The 15418-nt window shown below is 46.2% G+C and overlaps 1 protein-coding gene across 4 annotated transcripts in view; it reads left to right on the top strand.

The window, feature by feature from the left end:
• Positions 1-10628: 10628 nt before the first annotated feature.
• Positions 10629-15418, top strand: part of ADAM23 (ADAM metallopeptidase domain 23) — a 142526-nt gene continuing 137736 nt past the window's right edge. For all 4 annotated transcript variants that reach the window (XM_075608535.1, XM_075608533.1, XM_075608532.1 and 1 more), the window contains exon 1: positions 10629-11087. In XM_075608535.1, the coding sequence (XP_075464650.1) occupies positions 10931-11087 (157 nt within the window). In that variant the 5' untranslated portion in view covers positions 10629-10930. The remainder of the gene's footprint in view (positions 11088-15418) is intronic.

Raw genomic sequence — 15418 nt, 5'->3', positions numbered from 1 at the left:
TACATTTTAATACTAGTGTTGATGAGCAGGATGTGTCCGGAGCAAGACCGCGTTGATTTGAGGTCCGGGGAGCCCCATTCTGAGATACAGGCCACCGTTATGGGGTAAGAGAAAAAAACGAAAACAGCGCTCCACAGAGGAAGTGATAACAGTGAATGTGACAATAATAAAGTGGAAAACCGTGAATAATCAATACATATAATGGTGACAATAATGGTGAAAAAAGTGTATCTATTCAAGAAATCAGGGATAATAAACGGTTAAAATCCCTGATTGGATTTTATAAGTGTGGAAATTGCAAGGCTTATGAATATGGTTCTAACGAAAAACATTGTTTTAATTCAAATATTAATTAAATTAATATCAAATTCAGAAAGTTGAAATGACACAATTTATAAATTGTAAAATGGACCATATTGTATATTTATTAGAATATCCTTGTGGGCTGCAGTATGTAGGCCGTACAACACATCCACTAACAGTGAGAATATTGGAACACATTGGAAACATTAAACGTAAATTACAAAGCCATAGTGTTCCTAAACATTATGAATCGCATCACAACAGTAATCCTAAGGGTCTCATTTTTAGAGGCATAGAAAATGTTATCCCCCATTGAAGGGAGGAAACAAAGTGTCATTTCTATCTCAAAGAGAGACATTCTGGATCCACAGGATTAAATCCATGAGTCCAAGGGGTCTTAATGTCGATCTAGACATTGCAGCCTTTTCATGATTATACACACTTAAGATTTTATTATATACTTTTTTATTGGATATTCATATATTTTTTTATGGTGCCATATGCTATTAAGTTTGTCAGATTTTTATTCTTTTATTGATTGTAATTTTTTGTAATTTTTGTTTTTGTGATACTATATTTATTCACATGTAATTATAGTTTTTCAATATGAGATTTTATTATGAATATACTGATCCATTCACTTAATGCGTCCTCTTTTTCTCTTTCCCTTTTATGTTATTGTCTCATCGCCCGCCCACATATATGCGTTGCAAGTGTTTCTAAGCATACAGTATATGTATAGATACAAACAGTCAGATATCCCTCTCATTTATTTTTGGAGGATGCGAGATATCTCCACATTCATCAATTTGTTGTTCACACTATCTTATATTATGAATTAGTTACTAATATTAGCTTGATCTATGTCATATATATCGTACCATGACTATAGATAGATATTACCTCCGTTTTTTAAGCATTCAGATAGAAATGCGCCATTCTATCACGTTTTTTTTTTATATTAGCTATCAACCAATCAGGGCAGAGAATGCAATGTATAGGAGGAGAGAGCTTGAAACCAAACCCACGACTCCGGACGAAGCTGTGTATGCGAAACGCGTAGAGTCATTGCCAGTATCCTGATAACCTCACCCTGCCCTTACCTGACTGCATCCAGGAACCTCTTGCATCAGAGATCAGAAGTGCGCCACGAACCGGAAGTGATGCGATGGCTGAGAGATCAGAGGAAAACATTTACCAACAAAAGCAGAGCATGCTAACCCCTCTTTAACCCTTTACCCAAGCAAAGCAATGCTCTGCAAGCATCTCTGGCAACAAAGGAGTTAACAAGGCATTTATGGACAATAAAGTGCATGTTGCAATGTATAATGATCTGAGAGTCTGTATACATTTTTCAAGTGCCAAAAAACATAGCATTTGCACGTACATTGAATCCCTGACTCAAAGATCTTACAATCTAATGCTTTGGTGCCTGAGAGAAAAAAAAGTAAAGTGACATGATGTGTCATAAGTAGCATAATGCATTGATCTGAGACAGGATTCTCTAGAGACTCCGGTACATGTTACATGTACTGTATTATATATATATACAAGCTGATATACCCGGCGTTGCCCGGAGGCAGGGAGGGGGTGTGGGGCGTGAAAGGCAGGGGGGGGCGGGGGCCTGAAAGGCAGGGTGGGGGCGGGGGGCGTGAAAGGCAGGGGGGGCGGGGTGCGTGAAAGGCAGGGGGGGGGCGGGGTGCGTGAAAGTCAGGGGGGGTGGGGGGCGTGAAAGGCAGGGGGGGCGTGAAAGAAAGGGGGGGACGGGAGGCATGAAAGGCAGGGGGGGTGTGAAAGGCAGGGGGGGACGGGGGTCGTGAAAGGCAGGGGTGGCGTGAAAGGCAGGGGGGGGTCGTGAAAGGCAGGGGGGGCGTCAAAGGTGGGGGGGGTGTCAAAGGCGGGGGGGGGCGTAAAAGACAGGGGGGGGCGTCAAAGGCAGGGGGGGCATCAAAGGCAGGGGGGGTATCAAAGGAAGGGGGGGGCGTCAAAGGCAGGGGGGGTGCAGCATCAAAGGCAGGGGGGGTGCGGCGTCAAAGGCAGGAGGGGGTGCGACGTCAAAGGCAGGGGGAGGCGTCAAAGGCAGGGGGGGCGTCTAAGGCAGGGGGGGGCGTCTAAGGCGGGGGGGGGCATCAAAGGCAGGGGGGGCATCAAAGGCAGGGGGGGCATCAAAGACAGGGGGGGGCGTCAAAGGCAGGGGGGTGTCAAAGGTGGGGGGGGCAAAGTGGGGGGGCATCAAAGGCAGGAGGGGGGGCGTCAAAGGCAGCAGGGGGGGGCATCAAAGGCAGGAGGGGGGGGCATCAAAGGCAGGAGGGGGGGTGCGTGAAAGGCAGGAGGGGGGGTGCGTGAAAGGCAGGAGGGGGGCGTCAAAGGCAGGAGGGGGGGCGTCAAAGGCATGGATTCCTCCCCCTGCATTTCCTCACCTGCTAGCATGCCGCGCTCCTCGGGCTGCCACTGGTTCTCTCCCCCCTCGTGGGCTCTGGGACTCCCGGTGGCACAAAGGAGGTATTGCGCGGCCACAACTCCCTGCCGCCCTCCTCCTCGGGGTTGTTGAGCCGTAGAGAGCGTGCTCTGGGGGGTGGGTGGAAGTGGGAGAGCGACACACACACACCTACCTCTACTTCCGGGCGCCGCCATCTTAGGCACTCAGCGCTGCGAGGGAGGAAGGGGGTCCTTCCGGGCGCCGCCATCTTAGGCACTGCCTGTTCCCCCGCCGGGGAGGGAGGTGAGTGTAGCGCCGGGGTGGGAGGTAAGTGGAGCGCCAGGGAGGGAGGCGAGTGGAGCGCCGGGGAGGGAGGTGAGTGAGCGCCGGGGAGGGAGGTGAGTGAGTGCCGGGGAGGGAGGTGAGTGGAGCGCATGGGAGGGAGGTGAGTGGAGCGCCGGGGAGGGAGGTGAGTGGAGCACCGGAGAGGGAGGTGAGTGGAGCGCCGGAGAGGGAGGTGATTGGAGCGCCGGTGAGGGAGGTGAGTGAGCGCCAGGGAGGGAGGTGAGTGAGTGCTGGGGAGGGAGGTGAGTGAGCGCCGGGGAGGGAGGTGAGTGAGCGCTGGGGAGGGAGGTGAGTGTGATGGGGGGGGGAGAGGACAGAGTGTGTGTGTGTGTGTGTGTGTGTGTGTGTGTGTGTGTGTGTGTGTGTGTGTGTATATATGAAAAGTAGCGCCACACTAATAATATGTGTGAAAGTGATAATGAATTAATATAAATAAGTGCTAGAATATGTGCTATTCAACTGATAAATTCAACTGATTGAAACATATACATAATAATGTGATCACATACAAACAACAAAAAAACAAAAAAGTAATTGTATAAGAACCAGTCCGTTTGAAAAGTCCAGCAAATGATGAAAAATAAGATCCGGTAAAAGGGTCTCCGGCTGCTCTCAGGAGGATTAACCCAACCCAATTAGAAACCTAAAGAAAAAAAGAAAAGAGAGAGCGCACACCTCATAGCGTAAAATTGTACATTTATTGGAAGGAAAGTAACGGAAGGGGAAGAATATCACTCACAAGGGTAATAAAAATAAAAGCAATTGTGATCATATATCGTCACTGCCAAGCCAGAGTCTCCACGTGTGGTCCGCGACCCAATTCTCACTCGACAGTGCCAGGGGGCGGCGGTATCCGGAAGGCCAAATGTCATTGCGGCAGGTCCTCCAAACAGTCTGCACGGAACCTCGGCAGGATCTCCTGATGTTTCCAGCCACTAATTTTGCTCCGCGCGTGTTCCGGCTTGAACATGCGCTGCATGATGACGTAATGTCTTTACGTAGTGACGTAGTCCTGATGCGTTTCGTCGCACACGGGCGAATTTCTCAAAGGCAGTAAAGTGGAGTCTGTCAGCTTCCTATTTAAGTCCACTGTGTTATCACAATCAGCTTCACTCATAGGCTGGAAGATAATTGCTCAACCTATAAAATCACTCAGTTGAATGGCGAATATTTAAACAATAATTAAACTTAATAACAATGAACTCAGCATAGAAACCTAAATAATATAGTATATTATTACCAAACAAACATATACCAATAAACAATATAATAATAAAATTAATTTCAAAGATAAAGAACATAAAAAACATAAAAAATGAATGAAAATGGACACCTAATATACTAAAATTGGATTCATCTTAATTCAACTGTAAAAAAACAAACAAACAAAAAAAAAAACACTTGCAGGATTATATAAAATGTATAAAAATATAAAAGATAACTATTGGGGGATAAACTGTGACCTATTACTATTTAGAGCTGGGAAAACATACCTATTCAAAATAATGGTATTCAAGGGAGGCTAGCATGCTCTTTTGGGTGTCACACAGACAGGCGCACAGGAATATATATATATATTCATACATATATATGAACATATATATGAACATATATATGAACATATATATATATATGTAACAGGGTATGTCCAGCTGTACCTGTTTCTCCCCACATAGTGTATCTGCTATGCAAATCCTGATAAGATCCAGGCATTATCCAGGTTAATCTGTGGCCCCTTGACCACCACCCGCCTTCTGCTTCCCCAGAAAGTGAAGGAAGGTAGGTGGTGTCTCATGGCCTGTGTACAGCCCCTTGTAGGTGGGTACACTCCATGAGCCCGCCCCTTCCAGAAGTTTCTAGGGGGAGTAGCCTAAAGTTAGAGGAGTTCCTCTGAGCTCCTCAGGGAGTGAGAAGTGAGGGAGGAGAGCTCTTCCTCTCAGCCTCGAGAGGGTGAGGTTGTGTTACCCCCTGCTCCTCCTGGAGTAAGGAGAGTGAGTGTGTCCTTCTCTGATCCCTTGCTAGGTAAGGTGATGGTGGGTGATGAAAACTCCTCCCGCCGGAGAAAGAAGCGGAGAAGGCTGAAGTGGTGACTAAAAAACTTTATTGAGGCATAGTGTAGTACTGGCGGATCCTCTGTTTGCTGGAGGACTTTACACACACAGGCTCGGCGCAACACGCTTCATGAATCGCGAGTCCCTCTATCTCAATATCATTAGTGCTCTAAGGTGAGCCAATTGCTGGGAGAGACTCTTATACTCACTTACTTGGAGTTTGGCCGTGACCTTTTCATATGTATTGAATTAATGAGCAAGATTCAGCAACTTTTACTTACTTCTTGATCGCCTGGTTGGTTAACCCTTTGGTTTCCCTGTCTATACCAAGGTGATGGTGGGAGCTGTGAGTCTTCCCCATGGCGGGGTAAGCTTGCTCACTTGGGCTGGCTAGCCTAAGACCACCTTGAACAGAGCAGTGGAGAGAGAAAGCACCGTCTAGAAGTCCTGGGATGTGTGGAGAAAACTGCTGCTAAACATGCTGTATGATGGCATGAATAAAGACCCTGTAAAGGTATCGCTGCCTAAGGTGTCAGTTCCTGGGCTGGAGGGAGGTATGTGTGTAGTGATGGGGCTGACGCCTACTCTTCGTGGTATCCATCACTTCTGGAGGCGCTGACACCAATGTGAAGAACCCAGAGTCCTGTGAGACCCAGTCCAGGCCTGTCATGTCTCATTACAACAAGCAGACCACTGTATGCTAGGTGATAATGGTTGAAAGGCAGGGTTGCAGACCTGTCTAAGACATGTGAATGTGCTCACAAGTGATATTCTTTATTGGCTATATGCTAACAGTGGAGGTTTTCTGTCGCCTTTTTCACCCACCATAACTTAAAATGTATATGGTAAACCTACCCAGCCTAGAAATATTTCAAAGCAAATATAACATAGCTTTCCGGCAGTTACTTCTTTTCCCTGGGCCTTTCCTCTGTCAGTCCTGTTAGTGCAGGCAGTGGAAAGGTTATTCCTTCTTTAGGTCTGTGTGTGTGTTACAGCCTTGAATGATGTATCAGTATTCAAGGGCGGGCCTAGCAACTTCTGAGGGTGTCAATCTGAGGGGTGGATATTGGTTGGAACGCCCCCTGTAGTGTGTGGGCCAATCTGTATCCGGCTCTGGCTTGCTATGAGTCAGAGTTAGAGACACTACTCAAAGATGATAAATTGTGACATCCTCCCAAAATTGGGGAGTTCTGGAAAGAGTGTGCAGGAAGAAGTATGTCAGCACAGTAGAGAGAGAGAGAAGACTCTCCCTCCCACCCATGAGGGGCTGGGAGGGAAGGGAATTATGCCTAAGTCAGGGCTCTGACTTGTAAAGAGAGAGAAGCAGGAGATGATGATGAATATGTGAGAACTACTGATTTTTGTCCTGTGAGCTGACTGCCAAATAAACATCAGAAAAGACCATGCTGTGTATTCCTGTCTCTGTTGAATGGAGGATTGTCAGTAGGGGTCCATCTCCTGAACATCCCCAGGAGATTCCTGCTGGCTGGAGGCGCTGCACCCAATGAAACAAAGGTAATCTGTCCTTCCTGTCCTGTTTCTCCCCACAACACCGCGTAGCACTCAGCCCTCCTTTTACCTACAGGTCTGTACCAGCATCAGAGTTAGCAGAAAAGAGCATACCCCCCCCCCCAATCTCACTTAGGGGTGGGAGTAGATGGGCTACACAAGTATAGACCAACGTCACACTGATGATACCCATCAAGGTTGAAACATGTCTGTGAGGGATCTGTACTTGCTTTGCTAGTCCCATGCTGTGCTTAAAAGCTGTGTGAAGGGCGATGCATCAGATTAAATGGGCTCCATGTGAATGGATATTCCAGGCAAAAGGTGACACATTGAGTGCTCATTTGCATGTAATTTCCCAGAATCCCTTGCTGCAGTGGGAATACTGTATGCTAGGTGATAATGGTTGAAAGGCATGGTTGCAGACCTGTCTAAGACATGTGAATGTGCTCACAAGTGATATTCTTTATTGGCTTTTTTTCAGGGGGGGAACGGTGTAACGCAGTTCCTGTACATTTTTTCATAGTACGCGTGGTACAGTTTATAGCATTATTGTGACAAACTAAATAAAAATAATGAATTTTCATATGTTTGATACAACAATTAGAATATGTGACAGGAAAAAAAAAAAAAAGCGCAAATAACAAATAAATTATTCAGGTGATAAACCTTGTGAAAGTGAGTATACACACAGACACAAAATTGGAATAAATTTATACTATCCTCTAGATTGGTGCTGCTCCTAGAATGGACTCGATCCAAGTCCAAATAGGGATGTAGAAGCAATGGGTCAGGAGCGCACTCACATCCAGGAGTATATAAAAAGAAGAAAGAGCATACACATATAGTGCAAGAGTGTATAGAATATGCGTAACTGGAATAAATGGTATAAAACATCACTCACATTCTCCGTGAGTAATTCAGACTTTTCGGTTATTTAGGAGTTACCACCTCTATTATTAGTCTCAGCAGAAGGGCTGCCAACAGAAATCATGGGGCCTAGGACAAATGAAAGGAGCAGCCTCCCCACCCAACCCACTTTTACTTAACTGTTTTCTTCTTATTGTAATACGGAAAAAGACATTACAATGCAATCTATTTATTTTAATATTTTCAACAAAAGACAAAGATACCCAATGCTACATCCAATGTGACAAAAGGCCTGGGTGGGATTCAGTATGGGCCTGGGGGGTGGGGGGTTAAGTATGGGCCTGGGGGGCTAAGTATGAATGACTGACTGCGTGGGTGGGTGACGGACTGGGTGCGTGGGTGGGTGGGTGACTGACTGCCTGGGTGAGTAACTGCCTGGGTGGATGGGTGACTGACTGCCCTTGGCTGACTGCCTGGGTGACTGACTGACTGCCTAGGTGGGTGAGTGACTGCCTGAGTGACTGCCTTGGTGGGTAATTGAGTGAGTGACTGCGTGGGTGACATGAGTGAGTGACTGCCTGGGTGGGTGAGTGACTGTCTGTGTAGGTGGGTGGGTGAGTGACTGTCTTGAGTAACTGCCTGGGTGGGTGAGTGACTGCCTGGGTGGGTGAGTGACTGCCTTGGTGGGTCGGTGGTTGAGTGACTGCCTGGATGGGTGGGTGACTGCCTTGGTGAGTGACTGCCTGGGTGGGTGAGTGACTGCCTTGAGTGAGTGACTGCTTGGGTGGGTAAGTGACTGCCCTGTGGGTGGGTGAGTGACTGCCTGGGTGGCTGAGTGAGTTACTAACTAGGTGGGTGGATGAGTAAGTGACTGCCTGAGTGGGTGACTGACTTCCACCAGGTGGGTGCTGCTTTCTGCTTCCCTGCCCGCCAGATACTTCTCCCCGGCCCCGACTGGGGAGGGGGGGGGGGGCGCGGGAGGCAGGCAGGGGGGTGAGGGGGCACGGGAGATAGGCTGAGGGGGGGGGCGAGACTGGTGGGCTTATTCCCACAGGAGCATTCCCCCACTTGCCCCTGGTCCCCGTGGCTGCTGGTGGCTGGCGCGGGGGGAGCTGGGTTGGCGGCCGTGGGCTCGTCATGGCGCTTCCCCTCCATCCCACGTTGGGAGTGGGAGGTGGGGGGGGGGGGCAGGCCCACAGGCAGCAGGCCGAATACCCTGCTTCCCTGCACATGCAGAAAAATAGTGCAACATTGCTTTATAACACAATAAAAATATATAAAAGTTTACACACAGACAAATATAGGACTCAGGCAATGGAACCACCCAGGGTCAGACACTGGCAGAGAAACGGCACTCCCTCCCTCTCAGGTATTCCACGCGTGGTGGCCGTCCACAGTGGAAATATATATCTAGGGTGGACAGCACGGACAATAGAAAGACTTTTGGCTATGGTATATGATGGTGATATTCTGCTACGAATAAGTCCCTTCTTCCTGCCTATTTCCACCGGTCCCATTGCCTGAGTCCTATATTTGTCTCTGAGTGTAAACTTGTAGCCCTGTGTAATTTTGGGGTTACATGACTCTCTCCTCCTGTGCAATAATCCCTGTTAAAAGGGCAGATTTGCCAGGAGTAGTCATGAGGTTTGCCCTCATCCCCTGTGATGTGTATTGTGTAGTGAAGGAAGTGACATCATTCTCTGTGTCCACTTACAATAACACAGGGGTGGTGCCTACTGGAGCTATATAGTATGCAGCACTTCCTGAATTTAGTGTGTGTGAGTGTCTCCTACCACCTGAATGAGACTGTCTGACCGAACACACTGCCAGGGCTCTGGTAAGGATTGTGGCCCTTCCCTAGGGGAGAGGTGGGCAGACTATTCCCCTTACTCTATTAGGGAGTAAGGGAAGAGCAAGGACAGCTTCCAGGGACTTCCTTGAGGTGGGCAACCTTTATGATGTGCGGCTAGAGACCGGCCAAAATGATGGGCAGTCTGCCACTAATGATGTTAATAAAGAGTGTCCAACATGAAAGAACCTTTTTGCCTGAGAGTGGAGTCATTCAGGGAGAAGCTGCACCCAGAGGTTCTCTTTCAGAGACTCCTCCCTGCTGTCGTGGGGACCTGGAAGAGATGGAGGCGCTGTACCAGAAGTGAGTAGTTCTCAGCATTACCTCATGAGCCAGTCCTGATGCATTTCCCCATATCACCGCAGAAGACTCAGGAGTTCTGCAAGCCAGCAGGTGCAACACAATACAGTACATGTAACATGGGGCAGTTTCCTCACGTAAGGGGCCAATGTGAGATGGGGGGGGGGGGGGGGAACACCGTTACATATATATATATATATATATAAGAGCAAAAAACAAACAGAAGCGCAAGCTCCATAGCACGTAACTGTTTAAACAAAAGAGTACATTTATTAAAAAACTGCAACCCAAAGGAAATGCATTTACAAGATTAAAAAAAGCAACCATATTTTGTGTTGGTTTTTGATATATATATATATATATATATATATATATATATATATCAACCACCTCTGTGTGCTCATTTGCATGTCATTTCCCAGAATCCCTTGCTGCAGTGGAAGTGCTGTGTGCTGGGTGATGATGGTGAAAGACACGGTTGGAGACCTGTCTAAGACATGCAAATATTTACAGTTGCTTTATGCTTTACTGTGGAGGGTTTTAGTCACTTTTTTTTACCCACCATAACCTTAAGAAATGTGGTGATATATCTCTCTCTCTCTCTCTCTCTCTCTCTCTCTCTCTCTCTCTCTCACACACACACACACACACACACACACACACACACACACACACACACACACACACACACACACACACACACACACACACACACACACACACACACACACACACACACACACACACACACACACACACACACACACACACTCTGCAGCTGTATATCATTTAGCACTGACAATGCTCCTTTGCACTGACAATGCTCCTTTGCTCCCTAGGTTGTGCCACTGCATTCTTTTGGGACCCTCCTCTAGCTCTGCAGCACGCATGTGCATTAGCAACCTCCTCTCCTAGCAACAGCAGCATCAGCACCAGGGGAGGGAACAGCAGCAGCAGCAGCACCGGCTTGTGTTGCATAGAGTAGTAGCTGAGGGAGGAGGCTGCTTGCTCCTCTGTCATGCGCTAAGGGGGAGGTGTTAGGTGCAGAAAAAAAAGGGAGCGAGAGAGATCCAGACGGGTGGATACTGTTGGAGGAGGATGCAAGTGCTGCAATAGCAGCTGCAGATTAAGAGAGAATCCAGATGGGAGCCAGATAACCCCTAGTGGGGTTTTTGAGCCCCCTTACTGCTTACGGAGAGGAGTATGCCAATGACGTGCTTGCTGGTACAAGGTAGAGACTGAGTGTTGCTGCCTCCGCTGTATCCCAGGTCTGCAGAGCTATGAGCTATGGAGGAGGCAGGCAGCTCCTTGCGGCATCCCCGTCCAGCCTCTCCTGTGCCCCATCTATCTGCCCCCCTCTCTTGCCCTGCCCTGCTACACCTCCTCTGCCTACTGCTGCTGCTCTCCTGCCCCCAGCCCTGGGGAGCTGCTACTTCACAGGGAGGTGAGTTACCCTCTCTATTTACCCTCTGTATGTATGCTTTATGTGCTTTGAGACTCAAATAAAGGTAATACCCCCAAATAGAAGAGTTTAAATTCTTTGCTGCCAGGGCCATGTGGTGCTGGCAGCTCTGGCAGTGAAGGGATTAACAGAAAACAGTTTGAATTTAAGAAAAGATATTCCTTCTGATGTCTATGAGTTGCACATTTTTTTTATTTTTGCAAGACCCACTCCAAATGAATGAGACTTCATAGGCCTGCTCATAGTGTAACTACTTAATGCTGATCAGGCAGACTGCCATGTATTTTATTTCATATACAATGCAGCATAGTTACCCCATAGAGAAATCCATTACAATTTAAACCCACAACTGGCTAAGGATGTTCTGGGATCAAGACAATCAGCAGTAAGTGGTCAGTATGGCTATACAGAAAGTGCCCACTGCACCCAAATCAAAAGATGATGACTTAGCCAGTTCTCCTACCACGGTACATTTTAAATAGCTGCTTGTACATGGAAGGATAGCTGCAGAACTAGGATTGGCAGAGCTTGATTTCGTTCATTTAAAACCATGTGGTCATTCTGTTCTGCATTGAGTGACCACCTGGCTCCTGATCACCTAGGACAGTTCTACTTGTGTATCTAAGTTAATTCTCCAAAGGGAGAACTGCAGTGACCTCTGTAAGGTATGAAGGCTGCAGAATCTGGATTGTTGAAGAGTGACCTGAAATTAGGAAGGTGACGAGCTAACTTGCAAATAGTTCTGGGTTCATTTTGCATATGGGGCGAACGGCAGTGAATGTCATATGGACTAGGAGCAGTATAAAAGTTCTGGTAAAGGATATCCCATGTTACCTGGAACCAGGTGGTCTCTCTACTTTGTCTGCATTGAGCAAACATTACGGGGTGCGGATCCGGGAAATTATCACTCGGAAACTCCTATTAACTAGAGCTTTCTGCCCTTCATGAATAACCCCCTAAGTTTTAGATTGGCATGAATTAGTTTAACCAGTTGTACTTGTGTACTGTATATACCATCACTGTTCATTTCCCACAGGGAGACTGCACCGGAGGACTCACTGAGGCTGCCCTTGTATTCTAGGAAATGCCAAGGGCATGTATTAAGATGATACTATTACTCCAGATTGTAAGGAACATGCTCTTATAATCCTAGTTTGATACCTGCCATCACTGCAGTGATTGACTGCAACTATAGCCCACTGCACTGCTAAACCAATACATTGCAGTGCCTTCTGCACTGAAGAAGGGAAAAATTGTTTGCAAGACACATTTCATGGGATCGATTTTACTATATGCAGGTCTTGTTATGCACCTGTGAATGACCATTTCGCCTTCCATTAGGGAGGTTAAGAGAGCGTTTGCAGGTAGTGTTCCCGCCTGTAAAAAGGGGATACCTTGGCATGGTTACAGGTTTAAGAATACTTTGGCCAAAGAATTTGACTAAATGAGCAATACTTATGAGAAGAGAGACAGAAGTATTTAATTATATAATTTGTCATATTGGATGTAACATTGGGACTTTTTGTCTTCAGTACAAATATATCCAGCTCAATGATCTCTCCACCCTAGAATAGGATGAAATACGCTTAGCCCTGTATAATTAGCACAATGACCTGTTCAGCTCAGAAAAGTAAATCCTTTGGAATAAGTAACTGTTATAGATGCTTCACTAGTAGGACCTTCAGTGGCATCATATCTCCCTCTGCTCTTGGACTAGGAGAGGTCATGCCCCATGTCCTTTGCTAGAAAAGTAACCTACAGTAGAAACACAGGTTACAGAGCTGGAATTAGCTGGAATGCAAACAGTGGCTCGGTTTATTAACCCTTTCAGTGCCGGACAGAGATCTGCACTGCATTGCACATCAATGCGTTGTATAAATATGATCAACTATTATTATTATTTTTTTTTAAACGCTTTGTTATATTATTTTTGCATATCAATAGGGGGAGGGGAAGGGTCACAGAAAAAAAAATGGGGAGGGGAAGGGTCACAGAAAGGAAAAAGGGGAGAGGGTAAGTTGGTGCCACATTGTCTTTTAATAAGGGCTACAATCTTTGTTAAATGTCTTAATTTAGATCAACTATTATTTAGCGGCCCATATATTCTAAGTTGCTGGCCCCTCAACGTATCAGAGGCCTCCCTGGCAGTGAACGAGCTGAGAGGCCTCCGACATAATGAAGTGCAGAGGATTGAACTCCATTAAAGTCCTGGAGTAGCTAAACATGTGTGCTAAGCTGGGTGTCATCTGATAACATTGATTGATATCAGTAGAATGCACAGGTGGTGATATGTTTCTGCGGGGGCAACGTGTGTGTATCTATATAAATAGGAGCGTATAACTGATCCGCATAGCAACATTAAGTGACTGATATGCATAGGCCACAGTGTATATATTGCATATCTATGCCTCTTACATCCTTCAGTGATCTCGGGATCGCTGCCTTCATTTATTCCTTCCGCTCTTTTATTTTGTACACCTTAAATCTATTTAACCAACTGCCAATCTGCCACAAAGAGACACCCATGCATTTAAATTACTTAATGTTCTCCTTGGATGTGTATACAGTATAATTTTATGCATCAAAGCATCTGCAGCATAGCCGAGTGACAAATGAAAAAGAGCCGTGAAGCGTGGAGCCTATCTTGGCATTTTTTGTTTGTAAAATTAATTAAGATACGTCCACCAAATGAACAGACTCGCAGCCAAACCTTCAGATGTTTTGCTGTATTGTGAGATCTGTGCTAAGCTGTTGTTTTCTGATGCAGAATGTTGTTGGCAGATATCTGAGCAGCGATATTGCGGAGGGGGGAAGATTTATTATTAATAAAAGTGAAAATCTCTGGATCATCTTGTACGATTTAAAGACTCGGGCAGATATGAAACGAGGGATGCTGCCCCCTTCTCTATAGGCTACAAAGATTTAGAAAGTACAAACTATACATCTCGTATGATCCACAAACTATACATCTTCAGAAGGACTTGGAGAGACTGGAAACTTGGGTAGGTAAATGGCAGATTAGGTTTAATACAGATAAATGTAAGGTTATGCATTTGGGAAGCAAGAATTAACAGGCGACTTACAAATTAAATGGGGGAATCCTTGATGGAGAAGGATTTAGGAGTGCTTGTAGACAGCAGGCTTAGCAATAGTGCCCAAAGTCATGCAGTAGCTGCAAAGGCAAACAAGGTCTTATCTTGCATTAAACGGGCAATGGATGGAAGGGAAGTAAACATAATTATGCCCCTTTACAAAGCATTAGTAAGACCACACCTTGAATATGGAGTACAATTTTGGGCACCACTCCTTAGAAAAGACATGGAACTAGAGAGTGCAGAGAATAGCCACCAAATTAATAAAGGGGATGGACAATCTAATTTATGAGGAGAGGCTAGCTAAATTAGATTTATTTCCATTAGAAAAGAGGCGTCTAAGAGGGGATATGATAACTATACACAAATGTATTCGGGGACAGTACAAGGAGCTTTCAAAAGAACTATTTAACCAAGAACAGTACAAAGGATTTTACCAGCAAAAAAAGCGAAAAACTTGACGCTTTTTCCTCCGCAATATAACAAAGATACGCCCTTTCCTCTGTTGCTCGACTGCTAAAACTCTGACTCAGGCCCTCATTCTCTCCCGTCTTGATTACTGTAACCTTCTGCTGTCCGGCCTTCCTGCCTCTCACCTGTCTCCCCTACAATCTATCCTAAATGCTGCTGCCAGAATCACTCTACTCTTTCCTAGATCTGTCTCAGCATCTCCCCTCCTGAAATCCCTCTCCTGGCTTCCAATCAAATCCCGCATCTCACACTCAATTCTTCTCCTCACTTTTATAGCTTTACACTCTTCTGCCCCTCCTTACATCTCAGCCCTAATTTCTCGCTATGCATCATCCCGACTCTTGCGTTCTGCTCAAGGATGTCTTCTTTCTACCCCCTTTTTATCTAAAGCCCTCTCCCGCCTTAAACCTTTTTCACTGACTGCCCCACACCTGTGGAATGCCCTTCCCCTCAGTACCCGACTAGCACCCTGTCTATCCACCTTTAAGACCCACCTTAAGACCCACTTGCTTAAAGAAGCATACGAATAGCACTGTGAACATTCTGAACACATGATACATAAAGCTTGGCCCCCTGCAGACGCACTTACCAGAACTCCCTCCTACTGTCTCTGTACGTTCTCCCTACCTACCAATTAGATTGTAAGCTCCTCGGGGCAGGGACTCCTCTTCCTTAATGTTATGTTTATGTCTAAAGCACTTATTCCCATGATCTGTTATTTATATTATCTGTTATTTATTCGATTACCAC

The sequence above is a fragment of the Ascaphus truei genome, chromosome 7 (assembly GCF_040206685.1).
Source record: "Ascaphus truei isolate aAscTru1 chromosome 7, aAscTru1.hap1, whole genome shotgun sequence".
NCBI classification, from domain to species: domain Eukaryota; kingdom Metazoa; phylum Chordata; class Amphibia; order Anura; family Ascaphidae; genus Ascaphus; species Ascaphus truei.
This window is presented reverse-complemented; position numbering and strand designations above follow the sequence as displayed.